Source organism: Mytilus galloprovincialis, chromosome 7 (genome assembly GCF_965363235.1).
Source record: "Mytilus galloprovincialis chromosome 7, xbMytGall1.hap1.1, whole genome shotgun sequence".
NCBI classification, from domain to species: domain Eukaryota; kingdom Metazoa; phylum Mollusca; class Bivalvia; order Mytilida; family Mytilidae; genus Mytilus; species Mytilus galloprovincialis.
The window spans coordinates 37,936,974-37,963,011 of NC_134844.1; the positions used below are offsets into that span (position 1 = coordinate 37,936,974).

The window sequence follows — 26,038 nt, forward strand, 5'->3', positions numbered from 1 at the left end:
AATTTTACTTTTTCCAAATCAAAGAGTGACGTTCTCCAAGATTCCCATTCGTTGTAAACCTCTTCCGGTAACGGTTCATCCCACATTATCTGTCCTGTCATAACTGATCTAAGCAGTAATTTTCCTTTAATAGTTACTGGTGCTAAGTATCCAAGAGGATCAAATATACTGTTTATTGTTGACAATAATCCTCGACGAGTATACGGTTTGACATCTCTATCGATGCAGTACATGAAAGTATCAGTTTCAAGGTCCCAGTTCATACCAAGGCTATGTTGTACAGGAAGAATATCGGAACTAAGGTCGAGATCCTTAAGACTCTTTGCAAGATCTTCATTATCAAACGAATGCATAACTTCCTCAACATTTGAAGATATCTTGTGTAGTCGAATATTACCAATAGATTTTAAAGCTGACTTAGTTCTCTTCATGAGATCAATTGCTTCGGCGCTAGAAGGTTTCGAAGTTAAACCATCATCAACGTAAAAATCTCTAGTGACAAAATCAAGCATATCGGAGCCAAAGTCATTTTCTCCTTCCATGGCAGTTTTTCTAAGTCCGTATGATGCAATAGCAGGACTAGGACTATTGCCGAATACGTGCACACACATGCGATACACTGTTAGAGGTTTGTCAAAATCATTGTCGGTGTACCAGAAAAATCGTAGATAGTCTCTGTGTTTTTCATCAACTTTAAAACTGTAAAACATTTGTTCTATATCGCCCATAATGGCCACTTGCTCCCTACGGAAGCGGAGCAAAACACCGATAAGATTATTCGTCAAATCTGGTCCACTAAGCAACACATTGTTAAGAGACACTCCATCAAATTGTGCAGAGGAATCAAACACAGCACGAAGTTTCCCAGGTTTCTTGGGGTGATAAACCCCGAATATAGGCAAATACCATTGTTCCTGATCATCGTTGATATGTGGGGCCTTTTCAGCATGACCCTTTTCTAGAATTGTATTCATGAAAGTGAAGAAATGTTCACGCTTCTGAAGATCTTTGCGAAGATTTGCATCTAGACCTTTGGCTCTTTTCCATGCTAGATTTCTGTTATTTGGTAGAACTTGACGATCTTGTCGAAACGGTAATGGGGCGGACCAATTACCACTTGAGTCCTTCCAAAGGTTTGTATCCATAGATTCTATAAATTCTCTGTCATCACGAGACAGTCCAGGTTTATCATCATCAGGACGGCGAATAAACACATCTTTGCCAATTTTGTCGTATGCACTTTCATCAACTTCAATTGTACGCACTTCATAAATTTTAAGTTCACTTGTACACGTTGGAAATATCGATATTCTATCTGAAGAAAGTAAGTATGTCTTTTTAACACGAGTTTCGTCTGGATAGTGCAGTTTTCCGAGACAAGTTTCACCAATAACTGTCCATCCCAGAGGAAGTTTCTGTGCGTAAGGCGCATTTTCAGATCCAATTCTTTGATCAAGCACGTGATGAGCAGAAATGAGATCGCGTCCAATTAAGAGCAAGATTTTGGACTCTTCGTCAAGAGGTTCAATAAATTCCACGAGATCACTGAGATGATTATGAAACAAAACAACTTCCTGAGTAGGTATTTCGTCTTTAGAATCTGGAATGAGGTTACACTCTAAAATGTCAGGCACATTAAATTGAGTTTGTCTATCTAATGACTCGACGACTAAACCACTAAGCTTTCGACCAGATGATTGAGATTTTCCAGAACATGTTGACAATGTAAAATCAGAGACACTCGTTGATCCAAAGTAATCGAAGAGTTCCGATTTTCCTAAGGTTCTATTCGATTGATCGTCCATTAAAGCATATACTTTTAGCCTTCTATCCGGATTGTCACTACGATACACTTCTACCGGTATTATCTTTGCACATGATTTGCCACCAAATTTATTCATGCAAATCTGTGTGCATGCTGATTGTATAGGAGTTTGAACTTCGTGTTCCAAATCAACAGGCTCCCCGCCATGACCTGATGGCTCTGTAGACTTTTGATCACGATTTTTTTATGTGCAGTGCTGTAGGGTGATCTGTTTTTCCACACTCACCACATTTGATTGCGTTAGGACAGTTCCGTTTAAAATGTGATACTGACAAGCAACATCCGAAACATAATTTGTTCAACTTTAAAAATTGTCTACGTTCTTGTATTGGCTTTGATTTAAATGTTCTACAATCATTAAGTGTATGGTTTGTACCATGAATCAAACATTTCTCACGTGGATCCACACTTTGACTCCTCTCATTTTTTTGTTTCAGCGAAGTCTGTTTTCCTGGTACGAACGTCATTAAGTTTCCCTTTTGTTGTTGGTAGTTTATCCTTAAAACCAGTGTTTGCCTGTTGACTGTCATATAAAAAAACTTGGATTGTTCTTCACCTTACTTTGTTGCTGAATAAACTGAGCAAATACATGAAATGGCGGATATATTGTTTTGTTTTTATCGTTGTAATTAACGGCCATAGTAGTCCATCGTTCCTGAAGCTGATATGGAAGCTTAGCTACGATTGGCGTTACACCAACTGATGAGTCAAAATAGGAAAATATAACCTTGTAATTGTCATTTTCTTTCACAGATGATATCTCTGACAAGATGTCTGACAGATCATACAACTTAAAATAATCTTTATTTGTAATGCGTGGAAAAGCTGCTAGTTTTGTCTTGAGTGCACTATCGATAAGCTCTGGGCTACCATACCTTTCATTCAATCTCTCCCAGATTAGCTTTAGAGCTCTTGACGGATTGTTAGTATTCGCAGCTTTGATACTTTGAACTTGTGTTTTAGAACTAGGACCAGTCCACTTTAACAATAGGTCTATTTCCTCACTTGAATCTGTATCAATCTCTTTCACTATTTTCTTGAAACTGTCCTTCCAAGATGGATAATACTTGGGTTTGTCATTAAAAATATTGAACCTTGACATTAAGAGATCACGTTTTAGCAAGAAACGTGTGAAATCAGTAGCAAGAGTTCTATCACTCGGATAAGGATGATTATCTGACACATGCGTATCTGCAATAATATTTTTTCTTGGAATGAACGAGTTGGCGTGTGGGTCTAATGTTCCACTGACATGTGTGTTTTCTTGATCGATATGAGTTGAATGTTTGTTTTCTTTATCGATATGAAATGCATCAGTGTTTTCTTTGTCGATCTCAATTGAACTAATTTGTTTCTGAACATGATTTATATATGCGGCAGTTTTTTTATTTCGAATCAAGTGGTGGTTGATCAGGCAACACTTGTGACATATTTTCATCGCATTCATTTTGCAAAGCATTAGCCTCCGCTTCAACTGCTGCTGCTTCCTTCTGTCGAGAAAGCAGGTCTAAATCGGCTTCAATGTCGGCCTTCTTGCGTTCTACTTTTGCTGATTCTATCGACCTTTTCTCTTCTATAAGAGCCTTCTTCTTCAATAATAAAGTTTCTTTCTCTGCAAAATGAACTTTCACCTTTGCAGCTTCAGCTTTGGCCCTTGCTCTTGCAAGAACTGATGAAGAGGAGGTACTATGTGTTTTTCTGGATGAGTGGCTTCTCCTAGAACTTCTGCTAGCTAAGGAATTCTCTCTCTCTATAGCACGTAACTCATTAATGAATGTGTTCATTCGTTTACTTTCTGTTTCCACAAATTGCGTAAAATCTTGCATTTCACCTGATAGTTTATGAACTTCATCCATGCCTTCAGCAGTGTTAGTCCTCGAAAGAAAATCTAAGTATTCTTTACAAATTGTGTCATAACGTACAGTTCCACTCATGAATTCTGTTTTTAGCTCCTGTAATGATGTTAACTCATTTGAATACGGTTCAATGTTTCTTGCTAAAAGCGGAAGGTCACTTTTTACGATTTGCATTTTCAACAGAAATTTTCTTTGTTTGTTTTCAAAAAGTTCTTTACCACTCTCAGTAAGTGTGCGTAATCTTTTATCGGTATCCACAGTGTTGATCATCTCGGATGTAGTACTTGACGCAGAGTCAGTATTGTCTTCTATACCAGCCATCTTGAATGCCGGGTAAGTTATATCACTAGCCAGTCAAATCTCCTTAGTCTTTTTACTGTAATGACTCCCATCTATTCTTTGCGGGCATTAAATAATGGACTTCATTAAAGATAACCGTTTTATTTATTGTCATATAATCCACTCTATTAACACAATGTAGCATGAATAACAAAGGTATGCTGGTGTTCAATGAATGATTACAAATGATGACAGGTAAGTATAACTCCAAACTGAACGTGAACATCAAACGTGAACGTCAAACGTGAACGGTAAAAAGACTGTGCCGGAATCTGGCAGATATATCAATAAATGATGCTGAATCATCAACGTGAGCATGTAAATAAGGGGAAATTACAAAAGAGGGGAAAGTAACGAAGAAGATAGTAAATGTAAGTCAACTTTCGGAAACATCATGAAATAATTACGGACGAGTCAGTACAAAAACCTCAAAATATAAAATGTAGAAAAATAATTTCTTACAACTTGCCATAAGGTGATTCGAGCTTCGCTCTCACCCCATATGGAATTTACTGACCCAATATATCTCGTATTAGGTCACTAGCACACTATGTAACTAATAATACTGTAAATAATATTCTTATAGATATGTTTTATAATAGAGGAATTCTTTACGTAATGTTTTTAATGTTATAATCTCTTATAATTCTGTACAGAATGGCTCTCTTTTTATATCTATATATTTTTACACTAAATGTAATGTTGTATTTATAGATTGTCGTTGATCATCTCAACGAGATTGATTTTCTCGCTTGAGCCGGGACGGCTATTTTACCTATGACCACGATGTCAATTTCATGTCAATTTCCTTAGCAACACCACGTGCCTCCTTAGTTTCTAGCGATAATTTTCCATCCCAAGCGAGTAGAATGATATGAAAATTATCATAAAAAAAGATCAAAGGAAAAATGCACAAAATAGCGATAATATACGTTATTGAGAGATGAGACTTTAATACAGTATTGAATCGAATAGAATTAAAATACAAGAGATTTGATAAAAAAAGACATCATATCGAAGTTTTTGATACATACATGTGAAAAGGGTTAATGCAGAATAATGGGGTAGGAGGGGATAGGGATTTCAATTAAAATTTGTCTAGTCTATGATAACATTCTTTATAGATTATCGTTGACCCTCCGTAAAACTCCTACGCAAAAATGAGGTAAAACAAATAAAGAAACGCGTCTTGAAAAATCAGTTTTCAGATTGAGAAACATCGTCGGATTCGATTTTAATTTCGTTAACGTTGTCCCGAACCCTTAAATCAAAATTATCCTTTCTTCCCCTAAATGAATATTACTGATTTATAATCAAGCTCAACTGACAAGAAGATAAATAAAGGGAACTATTGGAATAAATATTCGAAAAAAAAAACCCAGTAATTTTGAAAAAGATAATTTGTAATGTATTTTATTGTGTTTTTGTTGTTTTTTTTACATTTGTAGTTTGTGTTGTTTTCATGGCCTTTGTTATTCTTTTTGAGTATTTTTGATTGTCATACATATATTAGTATACATTACTTGCTATTGTGTTCTTGTATATTGTCTTCTTTTCTTCATTGAGGTTTTATGGTATATTGTTTATATTTAAATGATAAATGTCTTCTATTTTTATTTTTCCCATTTGTTTCTTATTATTTTAGGCATGTACATAAAACAAAATGCATTATGTTTCTGGTCTGTGTATCCTTTCGTTCGTTCGTTCGTCCGTCCTTCGGTCCGTTCGTCCAAATTAGAGTTTTCATCCAAATGTCACGGTACATGAATTTATTTACAGTAAATATGAAAAAATTGTCAACATTTTTTTTGTCAATCAAATCAACTTCGGGTAAAACAAAAGTCAATGATAAGTTGATAAGTACTAACTTAGGTTTTTTTTAAATAACAACCTTTACTACAACATTGTACAAAGACGATGTGCCTAATTAATGGTTAAGGGAAATACATCGAAAGAATAAAAGACATGTTAATAAACGAAACTCAAGGTAAGATTACGTATCATTCAACAACACTAAATTAATTGAATCATTAATGCTTAACCACAGTGCGTCGGACTACTAACACAAAGGTTCCTGGTTCGTTTCCCGTTCCGGGATGAAAATTTCAGGAACTGAATTCTCGGCTCTTCCTTGACACCATTTGCGAGTAGGGTCTTGAGGAAACGATGATAGTCCGTCGGAAGGGGACGATAAATGGCTAACCCGTGTTAAGAGAGAGTCATATCTCTTGCACGTTAAAGACACACTTGTAGACGGGCTTCAAAGTTATTGTGAAACTGCCTATTCTAGAGGAGGCGTCAATCAGATGTGGATACTTAAAAATTCCAAAGATCTTTTAGAGTACATACAATCTAACTATGTTTCATCTTGTAACAGTATTAAAACATTTGATTTTTCTACTCTTTACACTAGTATTCCACATTCCAAACTGAGAGACAAATTGAAAGAGTTGGTATTGCTTTGCTTTATAAAAAAGAATGGCCAACGTAGATACAAGTATCTTGTCTAAGGGAGAGATAAATCCTACTTTGTAAAGAACCACTCTGATTCAAACAAAAAATTCTCTGAAACTAATATTATCAAGATGCTTGATTTCTTGATTGACAACATACAACATGTATTTGTTACGTTCGGAGGACGTGTTTTTCAACAGACTGTCGGCATTCCAATGGGAACAAACTGTTCCCCTCTACTTGCCGACTTGTTCCTTTATTATTATGAGGCTAACTTCATGCAGGAACTTTTTAGGAAGAAAGATAAGAAGTTAGCAATATCCGATAACTCTACTTTCCGCTATATAGATGATGTTCTTTCACTAAATAGTTCACAATTTGGTGACTATGTGGAACGCATCTATCCAATCGAGCTAGAGATAATGGATACCACAGTTAAGTCGGCCTCATATCTTGACTTACATCTAGAAATTGACAATGAGGGTCGGTTGAAAACAAAACTTTACGACAAAAGAGATGATTTCAGCTTTCCAATTGTGAACTTTCCATTTCTAAGTAGCAACATTCCAGCAGCACCTGCATACGGGGTATTTATCTCCCAATTGATACGATATTCCCGTACTTGCATTTCCTATCATGACTTTCTTGATTGAGGGTTGCTGCTCATAAGGAAGCTATTAAACCAAGAGTTCCAAATGGTGAAGTTGAAATCATCCCTTCGTAAATTTTACGGACGCCATCACGAGTTGGTTGACCGTTATGGAATAACCGTTTCACAAATGATATCGGATACGTTCCTTACGTCGTAACTACAATCCCCTTCCCTTTCATGAATGTGACCTACCGAATTAGACTATTTACCGGATTTGTTATCAAATAAGCAACACGACGGGTGCCACATGTGGAGCAGGATCTGCTTACCCTTCCGGAGCACCTGAGATCACCTCTGGTTTTTTTGAGGGGTTCATGTTGTTTATTTTTTGGTTTTCTATGTTGTGTCATGTGTGCTTTTTTTTTTGTTTTTTTTTTTGTTGTCTTTTTTTCATTTTTAGCAATGGCGTTGTCAGTTTATTTTAGATTTATGAGTTTGACTGTCCCTTTAGTATCTTTCGTCCCTCTTTTGTAGATTTCGAAAATGAGCAAGCTAATGCCGCTACAAGGCAGCACTCGCACCCGCAAAGTGGAAAGGGATTACTATCAGCTGCAAAACTTGTTTCCCAATCCACTATATATAAATATAAAAGTAACCACAACAATAAAGGCAAGGTTGCGAAAAGAATATCAAAGTGTTTTCTGTTTTCTTTAAACACACTGTTATATCGAAATTAATTTGTTACTTAACACAATCACTGCTCCTTAGCAATACGTTTGTAAAGTTCCAACCGTTCTACCCTGATTGTTGAGAAACCCCTATCACGTGTGTTTAGTTATATTGGATATGTTTATGTTGTATGTCATGCAGTTTTTAACACTTTGCCGAAAAAAATAATTCATCTTTATACCTATTCTTCACATGTTTACATTTATTGTTAGGTACAAAATACAGATCGGATTTCGCCACACTGATATAAAATAAATGCATAGTAGAGATTCTATATTAATTTACATATCCGTTCGGGATTTTCCCGCTATGTTAAAAACCCATTCGTGACTGTGTGCTGTATTCTCCTTTTTGGTTTTGTTGTTGTCTCTTTGACACATTTCCCGTTACTATTCTTAATTTTATCAATATGATGTCTAACAAAATGTGATCACTATGACGGTTGATGAATAAAATTTAACGTTAACTTCATTTTGAAATATCAAATTAAAAACAAATCTTAAAAAGAAGTTATCTGTTCATATCTATTCAGACTCAATCAAGGAGGTTATAGGAGATATAACCTTCTTGGACTTAATATATCAATTAAACAACATCTTCAAAATAAGTTTAAGGGCAAACGATACAGTTTTGATGGCTGTATATTTATCAAATTTAAAAAAAAATTGCACTATTTACGTTTTCATGAAAATTGGTACCTATAATCTTCTAACGTAATCAAACCAAATGCCATTTTAAAAAAGGGAGGTCCATGAAATCAGTTTGAATGCTAAAAATTAGCCGAAAACTGCCTCTTTTCCCGATAAGTCACCGTTTGACGTCGCGAAAATAACAATTTACGTTAGCAACGTCATTACCTCCCCTGTAACTGTATCGTATGCCCTTAATGTTAATATTCCCGAACTTTATATACTCTTTTCATATGCTATGCTCATCTGATTGTGTTACACATTACTTTTATCCATGACAACATGTGTTTCAAATTTAAACAATCATATTGATTCCTGTGTTAAATTTTGTAACTAAATAATGTTAAATTTCTTGATAACATAAAACATCAAACTTTCAGGTAAGACAGTTATTGTAATTATCGCCACGATGCTAGAATAGGTAACACGAATAAGCAAAATGACAATGAGACATAAATTAACAAAGGACTACTAGCAGAAACTGAAATTCCAGCACTAGACCTCAAGTAAACTGATATAGAGATTATGTCTTCATCTTCATCACTCAAATGTGTCTGTCAAATTTTGCGCCGAATGAACATTCATTATTTTGTATTTGCAAGCCAAACAGATTTACTTCCAATTGTATCTTGGGAATGTGATTTCCATTTTCATTTTAAAATTTTCAAACTTAATCATTTTTGAAATCATTGGTATTAATGGTCAAAAGAGGTACATGTAGCAACCATTTCCTTATATAGTGATTCAAAGAGTCGATGTCATACATTTGTAATCATCTCGAACACAATTTGACTTTGAAATTGCAGTTTTAAGCTATCTTGAGCGGTTTGGTCATCTAACTACAAGGAAGCCATCACGCTGTTAAAACCTAAATGCATTTACCAAGTAAACTTTCCTGGTATTGAATTTTATGAATGTTGAAAGACATTTAAAAAAAAAGGCCATATGTCGAATAAATTCCTGGAAATTAACACTACCACCTTGCCAAAATCTACTAAAATTGTATATCAGTCATTGGTAGGCTTTAAAATTGTGTTAAACAGCCTGAAATTCGCCATATTAGCTTAAGAACCTCAAGTCAGGAAGCTGTACTACAAACAGAATGATGTACAATAAATGAAAAAAAAAGGATATCTCAAAAATAAGTTACAACCGTGAGGTAAGATTTTTTGGCGTAAAGGTGGGAACAGTATATCTGTCAATCTGTAATTGTTATCGTCTTGTAGCTCAATACGTATTTCTAAGTTTTAATGAATTGTTTTGTTTTGTCTTGTCTTGTCAAAATATGTTCCTACTTAAAAATATCGTTTAATATTACAAATTGGCGTGGTTGTTTTGTCCACTTTTGGCGTGGTTCGGTATGTATACATCCCGCCATTGTCCTACTATGTAATGGCCACTTGTGTATCATTGTCTTTCATGTTTTGCTTATCTTCTTAATTTATATATGTCATTTTTTTCTTTTCTTTTTTTATAAGATTTCTTTTTTTAAGGTTATCACGATTATAACACAATGTTGAATGCTTGAACCCAATTTTTGACATTTTTCCCAATTATAATTATGAGGATTAGTCTTGCTCACACATTGTTGCCAATATAATGGAATTCTATACGACTGTCATACAAGTGAGAGGTATAAAAGATAGCTATAAAACCTGGTTTAAATCCACCATTTTCTACATGTACTAAGTCAGAAATGTGACAGATGTTTTGCATTCGTTAGATGTGTTTGAGCTTTTGATAAAGGACTTTTCGTTTTGAGTTTTACTTGGAGTTTTATATTTTTGCTATTTTCTCTTTTTTAATAATCTATTATACTTTAAATTAAAATTTAGAGTTTCTGAAAATTGTCCGTTAGTGTAATAGATTTTGGAGATATTCCTCTTTCCATAAAATTTAAAATGATCAATACAATCTTCTTATAGGAGGTTGAATTTAATGGCTATATAATTAGACATTGTTTAGAAATACACGAAAGTTTTGCAGTTACAAACCTACTTTCAACTGAATCAATAACAAACATTATCTTACCTCCTATACATGTCTAGGAATATGATTGGTTAAAAGCGTCCTCGTGGAGACAATGTATATTTGATATTAGGTTAGTAGGGAGGCGGGGCTTATTTCATACACGGTTAGTAGTGGTGTCATGTTTCTTTATATTCCATATTAGGTAAAAGGGAGGAGGGGTTATTTCATACACGGTTAGCAGTGGTGTTGCTTCTCTTTATATAAACGAAACGTTACCAGTTACTGAGAAACAAATCTTAAAGTTTTCAACAGACGACAAAATTAATGATTAAGATGGAAATAAATTCATATGGAATTTACTGACCCCATATATATACCGTATTATGTCACTAGCACACTATGTAACTAATATTATTATGATCCCACATGTTGCATAATGAAGTTATGAAATACACCAAAAATATGTTAGTTTTATGAATTATTCGAAAATCGTGCATCTTTATTTACTCTCTATAACAGTTTTCAAATATTTGATTTATGTACTCTTTGCATTAACACAAAAAAGTCAAGGGGTGCATCAATTTTGGTTTAATGATAGAAAATCATTTGCGAGCTTTGAGAAACTGATTTAACTTCCACATCAGACCGTATGTTGCTATGCCAATTGCATATCTCCTCATGTGTGTAATACCAGACAGGAAAAGTTAACGCGATCGAAATTATATACCTCAAATTCGACATTACATTCTACTTTCCACACACAATACAATTTAAAACGAGACACACAAATAAGGGCTTTAATAAATGTGTACAGTATGAAATGCCCCCAATGTTAATATCAATGACTTCGTTTTTTCCTTGTATTTCTATCCTCTGGCTCTTATCCTCTGGGATATATTAAAACTATGAGACTCAGAAGAATCTTAAACGTCAATTATAAGTTACTACTCATGACTGAAAAATGTGGAGATGTTGTATAATAGTAAAGAGATAACTGTACACACTATTTAAATGAAGTTTATTTTACCTAAATATGACCCGGAACGAATCGGGTCATCAACTTTAAAACTTTAAAAAATCATACAAATAGACTAAATGTACCACGAATGGTTGATTTTTTTGTTATTGAGGAAGAAATTAACAAATTTGTTTGAACTGATAATGTTTCTACGTAAAAAGACCTAGTTTATTACATAATGGATTCAGACCAATAATGTCGTTGCTAGCACATCTTATATCAATTATGAATGATTTCTGCGGAAGAATTTTGGATAAACAACCGTTGTTTCATTGCTAAAGGTAAATACATTCAGACAAACTTTAACTGAAGTATAATGAATTATACTTTGGTAATTGCTCATTGATTTGACACGTTTGTGTAAACGAACATATTTTTTAAGTACTTTCGTTATTTAATATGGAAATAATGTACTATACAAATCATTAGACAGTAACGAACAATTTAACATTCTTGCCCACGGTTCAATTACAAAGTATACACCTATCTATATCAGAGTTACAAGCCTAATTTGAATTTTTGACCTCATAGGTGTGTCTGGTGCATATATTATCACACGAGATCTCCGATCCGTCCACAAAGGTCATGTTAACAAGAGGCGTTCGTTTGGTTGTGTGTCATGTATAAATACGAAGCCACGTTCGACCAGAATGGGACCGACCGTGCAAGGGTTGTATAGCCAGTCAAGGTCGTTTAAAACTTCCATCTTCGTCGTCAGAATGGGAATTTAAAAACCAAAGGCTTTTATATAAAGAGTGCCACGCTCCTACATGTACACATTAAAACATCTATGCAACATTTAATCAGGTATGTCTGTAGGAATGATTGATTCTTGGTGTTCATCTTTTTATCCTATAGGAATCTCAATTTAAAAAAAAATCCTATTGGAGAAAATATTGAAGATGCCGTATGTGTGCACTATTTTTACTCGTTTGTATTGCTGAACCAGACGGGCAAAAAACATGTGTTGTTTTACCTTTTATCAGAGGTAAAATATTGTCAACCGTTAGTTACGGTTTGGTTATTCTACCGTTAACAAAATGTGGTTCCAATTTGCACTCATGAGCAGTGCTTCATCCGAGAAAATGATATAACTTCCACCCCTTCGTCTATTATAAATTTGATATTAATATCCTGAATATGTTTGAAATATTTGCCACTGAAGTTTAACAAACGCCAATCAAATAATCAATAAATAATCTGTTTGTAAACTTATGTTTATACATATTAGCTTTTGAAAATAGGGATTTCATGATATACAGATCAAGAAAACAAACATATTGATTGATATTTAGTAGAGTACATTATTTATAATATACTGGTCAAAGTGACTAGTAATATTTCATCAGGGAATCAATCTTAGATAGTTTACATGGTTTTAGAAATCGATATTGATTTTCCTTAACATTCTTACCAAAAAGGCAGTTGAAAGGCTTAACTGAAATAATTCTGGTTTCAATATTGCTGTTTCGATATCAAGTTTATAACACCATAGCAAAGTCACCTCGTGGTTATTGCAAGCAAGCTTAGTTTAGTAAATCTACGTAATATATCGAAATCATGCTGCCGTGCAGTTTACTTTTGACATTTTATTCACATTATGTCTTTCTGTTTAACCTCGGGGAACTGCTACATCAAATTAAACAGTTTCTGAACAAGGAAATTTTATCGTACAGATTTAACAAGAATATTATAATGCTTGAGACAGTGGCGATTCTGAAAAATAATCATTGTCATAAACTTTAAATCCACCTATTTATGCACAATAAATTTGTAGTGGAATAGGTTCATGAGTGTATCTCAAAACAAACAGTCCGACTTGTTATAATAGTTTAATGGTTATCTTTTTCAAAAGGTGATACTGACAGTCAATATAAAAAAGAAGGTATGATTACCAATGAGACAACTCTCCACAAGAGACAAAATGACACAGAAATTAACAACTATAGGTCACCGCACGGTCTTCAACAATGAGCAAAGACCATACCGCATAGAAGTCTTTCTACTGTGATAAATGTAGTAGTTCTTTTTTATGTTCTTTAGTTCCAGTAGTCATCTGGCTAATTTGCACTGCTTTAATATTATTATTGTTTTAAGTCTTGAAATGTGAGTTTACTGTACTTGTCTTTTTCTATATATATATTAATTAATGTGAAAGTTGTCGCTCATGGCTACGAACACTGTGGTTGCCATATAATTCTAATAGGAATGATTGTAAAAAAAAAAGAAACCATATATATATATATATATATAAATATGGTGTTCAATCTCTATAGGTTTCAGACTGTTTAACTGTCTGTTCAGGCACCAGTATTTCAATATTTACATGTACACCGTCTTCTCTGATAATAAATAGCCTAAGGTTGAGGGAACCTGCATCAATTTCGAAATAACCTTTAAAACTAAGCAGAGCCAATGGTTCAAAAACTGTATTTTCAAAATATGCCGTAATATTATGCTATTAAGCCCCCGCACGGTATGGAATTGTACTATTCGTGAAGTGAACTTTTCTATGAAACGTGTAGAAAAGTACATGTAATGTTCGTTAGAACTGCAACATACTGTGAGGTAAACTTTAAGTAGATGCGTGTACATGTATGTAAGTACTTGCCATGTAATGGAACACAATAATCAACATATTATATTATATAATACTAGAACACACCCGTGATATCGCAGGTCCGTGACTGAATTAAAGTATATAACTATGCGTAAGCCTTATTTTAGTATTGGTATTGTCATCTGATAAAGTCATGCCGATTATAAGATACACAGTTTTCTCTGCTTTCAAAATCTTTCTATTTGAACCCGTCTACCTGGAACTTATCAATTATTGGTAATATTATTTATTTGGAGAACAAAAGGTCCTAGAATGGAGTATTTTTTAATCAACAGCATTGTCCTATATTAGTTATAAATAAAGTTGAATTCTTTTATTCGCTGTTTTACGTCATGCCCACTAACAAATTGAAAACTGTATCTGTACATAGTTGAATTCTTTTATTCGCTGTTTTACGTCATGCCCATTAACAAATTAAAAACTTTACCTATACGCCTTATTTTAAGTCCAGATTTTTAGTATTCGTATTGTTATCTTAGAAAGTCTTACTGATTAAAATACTACAATAGGGAACAATTTGACAATAATTGAATTTAGTAGTGTCAACCCTGTGATTATGACTTGTGTATATAGCAAGATCCTAAATACACCGTTTGGTGGTGCGGCCATCAGATGCGGAACGTACAGATAAAGTAATAGGTAACAGGTGAATATACTATTGGTATCGGTATCGGATTCGACCCGGAACTTGTTAATTATTGGCAATATTAATTATATGGAAAACAAAAGGGTCTGGAGATGTAATTTTTAATCTACACCATTGTCCTATATTAGCTATATATAAAGTTGAGTTCTTTGATTTGTCTTTTTCACCCCATGACGGCTGACAAATTGGACCTCGTTATTTTAGTATTATAGATAAGTCATTTACCTCGACTTTAACATTTACTTTTTAAACTCTTAAAAAATAAGTGCTCTTGCATTACTTAAAATGTCGCATTGTTTAAAATATATTTGTTTTGTACACACGTTTATAAGACGAATTCTGGGCGGTTGATATTAATGAAAAGCATGTAAATTAAATGGTTTTAATTAAATACTTAGAACGAAACAAACTCCTCGAAATATATTAGGGGATGTCTCCTAAGGGTACAAGAATTATCTTCTTATTTACCAATACTTGTACATGTTTTTTATAAATTTTATCCCACGCCCTTCTCATATCACGAATCTACTTTAACACTCATTGTTGAAATGAAAACTTTTTTTTTTATTTAAACTTCTTCATAAAAATTCTTACTTAAATTTAATTCCCCCAAAAATAATGCTAAATTTATTTCAGTATCACGATTGGTGCTTGGGCCATTTTTGCTTTTCACATGCTGCATGTGAAATAAAATTTATCAAATCTGCATGATTGCCATTGGGGCAACTATCCATCAAAGTTCAAATAAAATGGATATAAACAATAATATAGACTTATTAGGAAACTTTATGACCTTCTACAATGAGAAGATCAATACTAAATATATATATTCGGCTATAAAAAGCTCGGACTGAAAAAAATGTAAACTAATTTACCGGGAAAAACTAATTACGATTAAAATACCTAATTGTAAAACAACACTATTTACCTAAAACAAAAACGACAGATATGAACCAACAACAATCACTGAACTATATGGTCATTACTAGGGACATGTACATGTAGCGGGGTTGAACTAGTTTAAATAACTTGATAACAATTTAGCTTCGATCATCTGTAACTATTAAAGTTGAAATAAATGTAGGTAGTCACACGTACTCCGTTATCATAATTTTCAGTATTAAATGCTGTTAAAACTAAGAGACCAAAAACGTCTTCATTTATGGTGAAACATTAATGGCAGACAGCAATCAACGACAACCATTCGGTAACATTCTCTCAACTTTAGACATTGACTTAAATAATGTGGTGGGGTTAAACATGTTTGTTAATGTTCATGTCTCCTCTAGCCTGGGATTTTGGTGTAACGACTCATCATAATACCAAACTGATGAAATTCAGTTGGTAAAGACTTGACCCGTGATATTGCTGATTAGCAACAAACAGAATGAGAATGGGTGAAAAGTACCAATCTAAAAAAGTACTCTTAAGTTTCTGAAATCATAGATGAAAAATGAATATAATACTTCCATGCTGAAACTAGTTCAAATGCCTATCTTTACTAATGAATAAATCATGTTTTCCCAGACTATATATGTTTCATGAGCACCAGTGTTTCGTGAGACCTGAGATGAATTATTTATTAAAAAAAATGAGAAATGATAGGATGTTCTGCGATATATTGTAATAACCACTATGATATAGAAAAAATCTTTGATTATGTAGGTGAACATCGATAAATGAATAGTTGAACATTAAAAAATATATATTTTATTTTCACATCAATAAGTCATAGAACATTTTGTATTTTTCAGTCCTAATTTGTATCTTTTAGATATACATGGATATGGCATGTTTGTCAGTCCTAATTTATATCTTTGAGATATACACGGATATGGCATGCTTAGTCATGACTATAAAATATCGTGCAGTTTATAGGGAAAACCTCCATCTTATTATTGATATTTGATTTAATAGCAGTAAGCTTCAATCAATCTAGTGAATCACCGATTCCGAAGAACAAAAGAAAAAAAGTAAATTAATTATCTTTATTTCGAATCACGGTTAATATGTTATTCATCATGTTTTCAATGTTCGTTTATTTTAATTTCAAATGTGAATTTATACTGAGTGTGATATGATGCTATTGAACGCTCAGACAACCCATTACAGATTACAGAACACAACATTTTAATCAAGTTATTGAATTTCCAAATCCAGTTGCACAATAAACAAGTCCTGTTGGTTAATGTATCATGTATGAAATTTCAAATTGTGTGTAATACAGTTCAGAATTGTCTACACACATAAAGAAGCTACAATTAAATACTATTTGATCTGAAATTTTACCAAGCGTTCGTAGTCCAATTGTTGAAAAGGTCAAGTATTATGCATTTTACTAAAACTATGTCAAGTAAAACAGGGTAGATTTAGTAACTTAATGTTAATTTACACGAATTATAAATAAGCTAATTGAGTGTCCTCCTGAATAAATTTATATTGCTTATTTTGTATATAAAAAACAAATTGAGAATGGAGATGGGGAATGTGTCAAAGAGACAACAACCCGACCAAAGGACACCAAAAAAAAAAAAAAAACCAGCCAAAATCCACCAATGGGTCTTCAACACAGCGAGAAAATCAGCACTAGAAGGCGGGCTTTAGCTGGCGATCAATATACAGTTTATAATTGTTGGTGCTCTTTATAGCTTGCTGTTCGGTTTGAGCAAAGGCCCCGTGTTAAAGGCCGTACCTTGACCTATAATGGTTTACTTTTATAAATTGTTATTTGGACGAAGAGTCGTCTCATTGGCACTCACACCACATCTTCCCATATCTACTCATAGAGTATGAGCACCGCTTTTGTTACTTTTTTTCGAAGATGCAAACTTAGCTGGAAATTTATACCGAGGTCGACCATGCTGATGCCCGAGATCAATATTACTCCTGTATTGCACATTAAACCAGCCTGAGGGAAGAAAAAAACCCAAAACAAACAACACAATACAATACAATACATCACATGGAAAACTAAATACTGAAAAACACGAACCCCACCAAAAAAAAAGCGAGGGTTGATCTGAGGAGCTTTGATACGGTTAGCAGATCCTGCTCCTTATGTAGCACCCGTCGAGTTGCTCATGTAATTACATAACCATTTATAAGTTTAATTCGGTTGGTAAAATTCAAGGAAAAGGAGGGCGGGATTTTGGTTACAACAATGTGAACATAAAGTAAATGTACTACAAAATGTATACATGACACACAGTCGTATAGGCTATACATTTAATAAAACGATTCAACCTTAAATTTCTATTTCTATTTCTAGTAATCAACGTAAAGAAAGACAGATACTGTTCTTGAGTTCGACATCAAAAAGATAATAAGATTTGCTGTGATTATTCTACTTATAAGGTGGTAAGTATCTTTAATAAAAGACGTCAGAAACTTGTTAAAAAATAGTCCCCAACTATACAGTATATAGAACCTGTTGATATTATAGTCAAGAGTCCTTCAAATCCTACTTATGTCTACGAATTCTTTTTTCCACAATTATGTTTCTTTATCGAATAAGCTTAATAGCTTATCAAACGATTATTTAAGTTTAGTAGTATTTTGCGCACCATAATTTGTACTTTCTTTATTTATATATTTTTTAAAATTAAGATGTTCAACATTGATGTGAGGGAAAACCATACATTGTACGTTCTATAAAGTTGATACAATGGATACGCATTGGGTTGTTTAAAGGATACCACAAACCCGAAGGGTCAGCTGTATCTTCTTAACAGTCCAACAATTGTCCATTGTGTGTATTATTTAAACTTTCGTTGAGACATCTTTTCAAAATTATTGTTATTGCTTAAGCTCGGCCCTCTAGCCAGTGAGTTCAAATCATAACTTTATTATCTTGATATAAGAAGATATGGTATGAGTGTCAACTCTTCATCTCAGTCACAATTTGTAAATGTAAATAAATGTCAAAGTACGTCCTTCAACACGGAGCTTTGGCTCCCATCGAACAGCGAGCTATAAAGGGTCCCCGAAATAACTAGTGTAGATCCATTCAATTAGAAGTATACGGGTAGGGGATTCAAATTATGCAATAATTAAAAAAAATCGCATTTACTTTCAGTCATGATAGTTTACTGAATTCCCTTTGAATTATTATGAATCTGAATACCATCCGTAATTTCAAATTAAGATGACAAAAAAAAGTCAAAGTCAAAGTCTTTTGTCATTTTCTTTTGAAAACGTGAAATAGCCAATAATAAACCAAACATTAAACTAAAACAAATCGTTTTTATTGCAATAATATCAATAAACGCAAACAAAATACTAATAAAAAATACACAGGAAAACTAAAGAAAGGGGATATCTTTTGTGTTTATGTGCTCTATTAATTCGTACATACTTTATTTGGCCTATTTATTAATAACTTTTTTTTATTAGAGTGTAAATAATGAGTTATGTGGGCGAAACACGCGTCTGTCGTACACAACAGTATCTTTCATGACTACTAGAACACACCCGTGATACCGCGGGTCCGTGACTGAATTAAAGTATATAACTATGCGTAAGCCTTATTTTAGTATTGGTTTTGTCATCTGATAAAGTCATGCCGATTATAAGATGCACAGTTTTATCTGCTTTCAAAATCTTTCTGTTTGAACCCGTCGACCTGAAACTTATCAATTATCGGTAATATTAATTATTTGGAAAACAAAAGATCCTGGAATGGTGTATTTTCTAATCAACAACATTGTCCTGTATGAGTTATAAAATTAATAATTTTTGATTCGCTGTTTCACGTCGTGCCCGTTAACAAATTGAAAACTGTACCTATATGCCTTATTTAAAGTCCAGATTTTTAGAAAGTCTTACTGATTAAAATATTACAATATGGAACAATTTGACAATGATTGAATTTAGAAGTGTCAACCCTGTGATTATGACCCGTGTATGTGGCAAAATCCTAAATACACCGTTTGGTGGTGCACCTGTCAAATGCTGAACGTACAGTTAAGGTAATAGGTAACACAGGTGAATATACTATTGGTATCGGTATCGGATTCGACCCAGAACTTGTTAATTATTGGCAATATTAATTATGTGGAAAACAAAAGGGTCTGAAGTGGTGTAATTTTTAATCAACACCATTGTCCTGTATTAGCTATTATATATAAAGTTGAATTCTTTGATTTGTCGTTTTTTATACCCCATGACGGCAGACAAATTTGACCTCGTTATTTTAGATGTTTTGTTTTGTTCATCTTTTCGTCGTTTTTTTTCTGCCATTTCTTGTTGCTGCTTGAACATGAAGAATGTTACTTTATTTGGATACAAGTTTTGAAATAAGTCACAATTATAACATATTTGCCTTGAATAGTAAATCAACCTTTATTTATTTCCGGCTTTAGTGTAGTTCAGTTAAATGGTATATAATTGTTTGGCGCGTTTATAGTTCAAGTTACGACCTTTTTACCTCAGGGGGATGATTTTTTTTCTAAAAAGTATATACTGATCCCCAATTGATAAAAAAAAACTATCATGTGGTCAAGCAGATGACCAAAAAAATCCTGAATCCAGCTTTTACCCATATTTAATAGTGTTGACTTCTGACAAAAAAAAAGATTGGTAGTGTCGAAAAACTTAACAAAACATTCTGACTCATTCAAAACAAAATAACCCCCTTTTCCCTCCTTTGAAGTAAACAAAAAGATTGCTCCTTTACACTTTTTCATCACAATCATGACTGCAAAATTGATGTTTGATTAAGATCAGAACAAGGATTTCCTGGCAGATATGAGAAAAAATGACAAATTATGATTTTGAGACATTTCAGACATTTTGTAAAATACTAAGTGAAGTCATTGTTTTCTGGTACAATTGAAATATTATAATTGGCGATATTTTACTTTGATCTTTTGTTAATTGTTATCTAAGTGCTATTTTTTTCTGTAATCCGTTAATTGAATTTGTCACTTATTTAGAAAAATGTTTGTCAAGTCTATTAATTAGTAATTTTTGGTTTGTTATAAATTAATTTGTTTTATGATCATTTCGATATGACAGATTGGATTTAGTATTAAACTAAACAGGTCCAACTTTGTACAATTGTATTCCATGCTGAACTATAAAATTTTAAATCGCGCTAATCAGAGTCGTTTTTTTGTTGCAAGAGTAAGTCTCAGAGTCAGAGTCGGTACAGACTCGAATTATTGTTCGTATTGTTTATGTGACTGTGGTTTCAGGCCTACACATACTCAGTCACATGATACATCCAGTTATTATTTGTGACACAGAACACATCATTGAAATCTCGTATTTAATAACTAAATGGATACCGAAGAAAGTATTCCCTACATAATCCAATTGATACGATCTAATGATTGGTGACATTGTCGATTATTGAAGAGGAAACAGGATGGAATTTAAATATTAATAATCACGATATATAATCAGGGTAGTAACTATTAAAGCATTTTTCCAGCGTGACTTCTCATCAGGTAGGATTTTATTTATTTCACTGAAAGTCTTGTTATTCCCACTCCTCTCACTGTTATTTTAGCTGTATGTTGTAGATCGATACAAAAAGCATTAAGAAAATGTTATTTTTTAGATTTTATGATAGACACTTTATACATGAATGACATATAACTATATGTTTTTTTTTCTGGAGTAGCCATAATCTACAACTGTTTATGTTTATAAAGTAAATTTCTGATCAAACGGTATCTTTAAAGAAATAAAAAAAATATGAAAATTATAGATAATTTTAATGAAATGCATATATCATGTGGTAATAGAAAGTTGATATATTGTAGAATGACTTGTAATTCAAATACAACATTTTTCTTATCTTCTCTTAATGTACTATTAATGTCCTTTTCAATTTATTGCAGACACAAAATGCGAATATTGCCTCGTGGTAGGAGAAAAGAATCGTTGGTCCTATTTTTGAGTACATGTAGTGTATTGGGATTTATAAAACTAAACAGTGTTATAGATGGATACCCACATACGTCTATAAACCTTGCAGGTCAGTTTAAATGTCAGTAATTTATTTTTAGATGATATGTTTTTGTAATGGCCTGACCATTAAGTTTAACCGACGATTGGGCTCAAGCAACAAGACTATCAGGTGCTGATAATTTATTCTTAAACCAATCTGACATATGGTAAAAAGCTGAAAAATATAAATAAAATACAATTTTACAATGTGTTCAATTAATGTTATTATAACGAAATGTCAAAGGTAATTGATAGCAGTCTGTTGAATGCGAGAAAATGTTGTACTTTCAAGAACAGATAAATTCCAGGTATTTCACGGAGAAAAGGTTCAAATATGTAGAGAGCAATTTGAAGGGTTCAAATACAATGTTGTAGAATTAACTCACTCTGTGGTTAGCCACGAATTGTGTCCTAGATGACGTTTGTCCTTTGAAAAGTTCTCCAGAACTGGCATGACCTTGCAATGTTCGGTTTGAGATCCGTGTGAGCAGGGGAAAGGTAGCGATGATACAATGTTTAAATGTTCTTATAAGGTTAAAGATGAATAATCCTCCTAGACTGGAACACATAAACAGATTAAGAATATAATCAAACGAACTATATAAATTACAGAACGGTGTAACAGAATACTCCCCGTCTGATGTCTATCTGATATCACTATTCCATAAATTTTTCGAATATGCAAGATTTACACAAATGAATTAATCCCAATATGAATTGAATATATACAGGTGAAATGTCCACTATTGGTCGTGTGAGAACTATCACGTCTCAACTTACGACATTTCACTATAAAGTTTCCAGAATAGATTTATTCCACGGAAAACTGGGTTTGGCACAGTTTCTTGTCCTATGAAGAAGGATCTCTCCAATGAGATCGCTGTGATTTGTAGAATGTTCTATAGCTGTTGTTGAGATAGTAGGAACTGTTTTCTCCAACGTTGTGAGACGGCGACGACGGTTAAAGGTGGTCCTCCGATGGGTATGACGAGAGTTAACATTTGATCCTCTTCCGGTTTGGCGAAAAGCTCCATCTTCTTTAGTATCAGGCGAAATTAAGCGTTTCGTCTTAATGTTCAATCCTGCTGATCTTGCAGTTTTATCTGTGAAGTGGGGTCCTCTATGTTTGATTTTGTTGTAGTAATGTCCAAGAATAGGTGTTACTTTGTGATGATGTCCAGATAAGACTATTGGTTCCTTTTCACTTATATTCAAGTCAGATTTGGCAATAGGTCCTTCTTTCGGAATAGGTTTGTGAATACTATTGATTTCCTCTCCATGAACTTTAGGTTCTGTTGATTTCGGATTGAAACTTTCTTTATCTATAGATTTTTCTATAGAAGTTACAGATTTTGCTTTTAGTGACGCGAGTGATGTCCCTTTAGATGAATTTGTGCGTTTACCAGGCTTGGTACTAGGTCCTGTACATTCAAGGGATTGTATTGAATGCGATTTAGCGACCTTGGCATTCGAATGAAAGTTTTTGTTGTTAGACTGAACAACAATTGGATTATTGTCCTTAACGGCTATTTCCGGTCTTGAGGCAAGACGTTGTTTTGATTCCGTGATTGAAACGTAAGTTATCTTTGTGTTGACTTCAATAGGAACAGTTTGCTTGTCAATGTATGTATTTCCAATTATGACCCAACCAAGTCTCAACTTTTGGGCAAATGGAGTTCGGGATGGTCCTAGGCGTTGTTCAAGGACGTGGTGTGCCTCTATAAGGTCCCTTCCAATAAGGAGAAGAATTTGACAACGTTCCTCTATAGGTGGAATGCTTCCTCTGAGTTCTTTCAGATGAGGATGATGCATTGCAACTTCAGGAGTAGGAATTTCGTCTCGATGATTGGGAATATTATTACATTCAATTAATGTAGGCAGATCAAATTGTACGTCACTATGTACAGATTTTATGACGAAATCTTTTCCTCTTTTCCCGGAAGTAGCTACTCTGCCGGAGCATGTCGTAAGAGAGTAGTTTTCAGGTTTCTCCCGAACGTTAAACAGACTGAAGAATTCAGGAGAGGCAAGAGACCGGTTGCTTTGGTCGTCAATAATGGCGTACATCCTGATAATTTTGTTTGTCTTGTCCTTGTGGTACACGTCCACAGGTAATATCTTGGCATAAGATTTCTCGCTCTTATGATCTTTGTAGATCTCTGTGCAGATCGAACTTACAGAGGTTAACTTTGTTTCAGCTGACTCTGTCTGCTCCCCGCCGTAGGCTTGTCTGGGTGAGCTAAACTGGGAACTTTCAGATTGTTGTGGTCTAGTGATGTGAAGTGCTGTGGTATGTCGTTCACTTCCACACTCGTTACAACTGATACTTGCGTTGCAGTCCCGACTTCTGTGTGTGGTTGACTCACAACACTTGTAGCACACATTGTTTTGTCTTAACAGTTCCTTGCGTTCCTCGATTGGTTTGGCTCGGAATGCTCGGCATTCATTCAAGGTATGCTTTGTCTTGTGTAGGATACACAGATTTTGTTGTTGACTGCTGTCTTCAGTTTGCTGTTCAACAGCCGTCTTATGGACGTTGACTTTAGAGTACGTCTGAGGTGTGAACCTTGGCGTAGAGTCTTTTGTATTTGGTGTTACCTTTGAACCAAAGATGAACCCAGGATCGTTCTTAATTTTGCTCATTTCCCTGATGAAGGCAGAGAATTCTGTAAAAGGTGGAAAGGCAACTTCATATTTAGACTTGTATCTTGAAGCCCTTGTTATCCACTTTTCTTGGAGTCCGTATGGTAGTTTTTCCACAATAGGATTTACCCCCTTTGACGAGTCGAAGTAAGCTAGCAAACATCCCAGCTTGGGATTTTCTTTGTGATACTCTATTTCTGAGATAATGTCTGACAAATCGTAAAGGAGTGAGTTGTCTTTATTTGTCAGTGTTGGAAAGTTGTCAAGTTTGTTGACGAGAGACGTCTGCAACATTATTGGAGCACCATATCGATCGTCCAGTCTTTCCCATAATCTGTGTAGGCCTCTTGTTGGGTTGTTGGCATTTGATGCCCTTATACTCATGGCATGTTTACCTGACTCTGGTCCAAGCCATTTAATAAGTAGGTCTATCTGTTCTGAGTCTGAAACTTGTAGTTCGTCTATGACATTTTTAAAGCTGGCTTTCCATGTATGAAATGATTCTGCCTGGTCGTTAAAGCTTGTTAGCCGGGAGAACAGCAAGTCCTTGCGAAGGAGAAATCTGGTTATCTCTAACGTAGGATTGTTTTGTTGCTGGTATGCTACAGGGTTCTCTTCTATTACGCCTTGTTTTGGGTGTGAAACAGGGATCTCTTCTATAACGTCTTGTTTTGTGCGTAAGACAGGGATCGCTTCTTTAACACCCTGTTTTTGGTGTTCAGTAGTGCTCTCATCTGAAAGACCTAGTTTTTGCATGCCGGTTACTAATCCCAGATCTGGGATAAAGGTAACTTCCGGTGACTTATTATCGAAAGGCAAGACGGCAGATGTCTGTGACAGCAAGTTCGATGCCACGGATGGCACGAACGCTGGTGCTTCGTGACTCAGCTCGATCTTAACAGGAATTTGTTTTTTCTTTTGAGGTCCTGTTACTTCCTTAACAACAGTTGATACAGGAAGTTTATTGACGAAATCTTGCACACGCTGGAGCGGGTCTTCCTTTTCGTCAGGGAGATCGCTATACGCTTGGCTATCATCGTATTCCAGGATACGAGCCTCGGCTTCTGCGGCTGCAGCTTCTCTTTGTGCTTCAAGAAGATTAAATTTGACTTTAAGCTCGGCCTTTTCCCGGCTTACTCGTGCGGCTTCTTGTTGCATTTGAGCCTTCCTGCGCATAGCTTCTTGTTCTAATTGCGTTTTTCTGTGAGCGGCCTCTTGTTCTAATTGCACTTTTCTGTGAGCGGCCTCTTGTTCTAATTGCACTTTTCTGTGAGCAGCCTCCTGTTCTAGCTGAACTGTTCTCTGTGCGGCCTCATGTTTACGTTGAGCGACTTCTTGCTCCATTTCTGCCTGTTTACGACTGGCTTCCTGTTCCATTTCAGCCTTTTTGTGTGCTGCTTCCTGTTCCATTTCAGCTTTTTTGCGTGCTGCTTCCTGTTCCATTTCATTTTGTCTGAACAGGGCTTGTTCTTCTAACATTGCTTCCTGTTGTAGGATAAGGGCATGTTTTTCGACAAATGCTATCTTAGACTTTGCAGCCTCTGCCTTGGCTCGCTTTCTCCGTGCCAGGCTTGACATGTCTGACACGTTAGAGCTACCGCTGTGAGAGGTTTTCTTACCCCTTGAGGTCTTTGTTTTAGTGGATTTGGCCTTTGTTAGAGCGAGGCGATGCTCGTGTAGTTTTTCCATAACTAGCTCCACT

The 26,038-nt window shown here is 34.5% G+C and overlaps 1 protein-coding gene and 1 long non-coding RNA gene across 6 annotated transcripts in view; one reads left to right on the top strand and one right to left on the bottom strand.

The window, feature by feature from the left end:
* LOC143082918 (alpha-1,3-mannosyl-glycoprotein 4-beta-N-acetylglucosaminyltransferase C-like) overlaps positions 1-26,038 on the top strand; it is a 51,220-nt gene that overhangs the window by 10,808 nt on the left and 14,374 nt on the right. For 2 of the 5 annotated variants that reach the window (XM_076258933.1, XM_076258932.1), the window contains exons 2-4: positions 18,008-18,096; positions 21,173-21,188; positions 21,585-21,721. In XM_076258933.1, the coding sequence (XP_076115048.1) occupies positions 21,592-21,721 (130 nt within the window). In that variant the 5' untranslated portion in view covers positions 18,008-18,096; positions 21,173-21,188; positions 21,585-21,591. Of the gene's footprint in view, positions 1-11,565; positions 11,755-18,007; positions 18,097-21,172; positions 21,189-21,584; positions 21,722-26,038 lie in introns of those variants that run through there. The other 3 variants (XM_076258931.1, XM_076258930.1, XM_076258928.1) reach the window with 2 other exon arrangements.
* LOC143081675 (uncharacterized) lies at positions 4,107-4,437 on the bottom strand. The gene is made up of 2 exons (XR_012980022.1): positions 4,265-4,437; positions 4,107-4,232 (listed from the first exon to the last, which is right to left on the bottom strand). It is a non-coding gene; the product is annotated as an uncharacterized LOC143081675 (long non-coding RNA).